Here is a 1,767-nt window from a genome sequence, read left to right as displayed (position 1 = left end):
AGGAAATGGCTGAAGCTGCAGTACCATACGGCGGATGATTCGTGGACGTTCGCGGAGAGCTTCAAGTCGACGAAGGCTGGTGGTGTGGCGACCAAGCACTGCTGGTACATCCCTCTTGATGGTGGCGAAGGCAAAGAGTGTTAAGAACACTGTGGCCGAGTCGGCAACTATTGTACTAAGTTTACATGTATATCGCGATGTCGTAAAATCTACTTTGATGAAACAATGAGTTTGCTCCGAAATGTTCCTCTCCGTTATTAGTGATATTTGCCACACTTGACGGATATCGCTGTAACATTTTTGGTTTCGATGCGGTGCAGCTCAACATTTGTGAGCGTCGACACTTCAAGTCCCATTTACTCATAGTTGAGTTATCGAAGTTAACCTGGGTTCTTGCTTGTTCAGCAGAGACCATGTCGACCTGGCGCTTGTGATGGAAAGTCCCTCACGCAAGAATCGAGTGTGAGGCTTCATGGTAAACTATTCAGTGAGGCTTTCGCGTTGCCGATGGATCTGTTGGGCATGCCGCACGCTTTTCATGCCATGTGTTGAGGAATTCCAACGCTATTTAATATCGCAGATTAAGGCGAGGGGGCTGTTAATCGAGGGTTTCAACGACGCTGAACAATGTTTAGAAGAAAATCTGTAGAATCAAATTGCCACTGCCCGTGCGATTTTCTCGCGCGTGGCAGACCCTGCTCGCGGAATAGCGCATTGACTTGCATGATGCTGTGGGAAGAGCGAAAACTTTCGTGCTGGTCGAAAGCTGGTCCGGCAGGGCTTGTCCATGCAAAGTGCGACACGTTTTTAGTATGGTGACAGATGGTCCTCTCAACGAGGATCAAATATGCTTACAAAGAGTGTTTTTGTTTTGCGTGTCGTCTTTCGAATAAGTGAGCTGACATTCTTCATGGGAGGCATATTATTAGCTACGGGATTGTAAAAAAATCAGATATCTTGTGCTCAAGGTTTTTCACTTCCGAGGTTTTTCCATTCCGTGGGTCAACCTGGAATCGGCACTCTTCAAATTCGCTTCGAGTGGACAAGAGACTTTTCACTCTTTGGCAAAAGTGTGGCAACGCAAATGGCAGTCAATAAACGCCTCACCATCATCGGTATCGTGGTGCTCTGCGCCGTGGTAGGTGCCATCGTGGGCGTACTCGTAGCCACCAAGTCGGACTCGTCTTCAACGTCTTCCGAGGAATCGGCCAACTCGAACGACTCAACTTCCAGCGGTGGCACTGGTGGAACTAGCTCGTCCACCAGCAAAAAATCGTCCAATTCATCAACGGGCAGCAACTCCGTCACGGCCACTGTTACCTCAGACCCAACCTCAGGTATGACCTTCATTCCTTTTTTTCCCGTTGCATCGATTGTTGCAAATACAGTACTGACAATGGATTTTCCATTATTTTTATCAGTAATATACTCAGTTGCAGCTTTTGCCATTGGAGATTGGGGCACAACTGTGACCAAAGACTCTTGTTGCACACGCTCCAAAACATTCAATAACTTCGACGTTGTTGCCGAGGATGTTGTGTCCAGCCTTATGAACACACAGGCAGGTGAAACTGACGTCAAGCCCAAGGCCATTCTCAGTCACGGTGACAATTTTTACTGGACAGGTATCAACAGTATAGATGGCCGTGACTCCCGTTTCGCGACCACGTTTGAAGGCAAGTTCGACGGCGAGAATTTGGCTGGAATTCCCTTCGTCAACGTGCTAGGCAACCACGATTACGGCGGTGCCAGCTACATTTGCTCCGA

At 48.2% G+C, this 1,767-nt stretch overlaps 2 protein-coding genes across 2 annotated transcripts in view; both read left to right on the top strand.

Annotated features, from left to right (window-relative positions):
- The window catches only part of PITG_21481 (uncharacterized protein), a gene marked incomplete at both ends in the record, with an annotated part of 1,577 nt that extends 1,433 nt beyond the window's left edge, over positions 1-144 (top strand). Inside the window, one exon of the mRNA XM_002895019.1 lies at positions 16-144. Coding sequence (XP_002895065.1) covers positions 16-144 — 129 coding nt within the window. The remainder of the gene's footprint in view (positions 1-15) is intronic.
- An 891-nt stretch (positions 145-1,035) lies between these two features.
- Positions 1,036-1,640, top strand: PITG_21480 (uncharacterized protein; the record flags this gene model as incomplete). The annotated part of the gene is made up of 3 exons (XM_002895018.1): positions 1,036-1,337; positions 1,434-1,604; positions 1,636-1,640. 3 exons carry the CDS (start codon positions 1,085-1,087, stop codon positions 1,638-1,640), a joined length of 429 nt encoding a protein of 142 aa, XP_002895064.1.
- Positions 1,641-1,767: the final 127 nt, after the last annotated feature.

This window comes from Phytophthora infestans, genomic scaffold (assembly GCF_000142945.1).
Source record: "Phytophthora infestans T30-4 supercont1.292 genomic scaffold, whole genome shotgun sequence".
NCBI lineage: Eukaryota > Oomycota > Peronosporomycetes > Peronosporales > Peronosporaceae > Phytophthora > Phytophthora infestans.
This window is presented reverse-complemented; position numbering and strand designations above follow the sequence as displayed.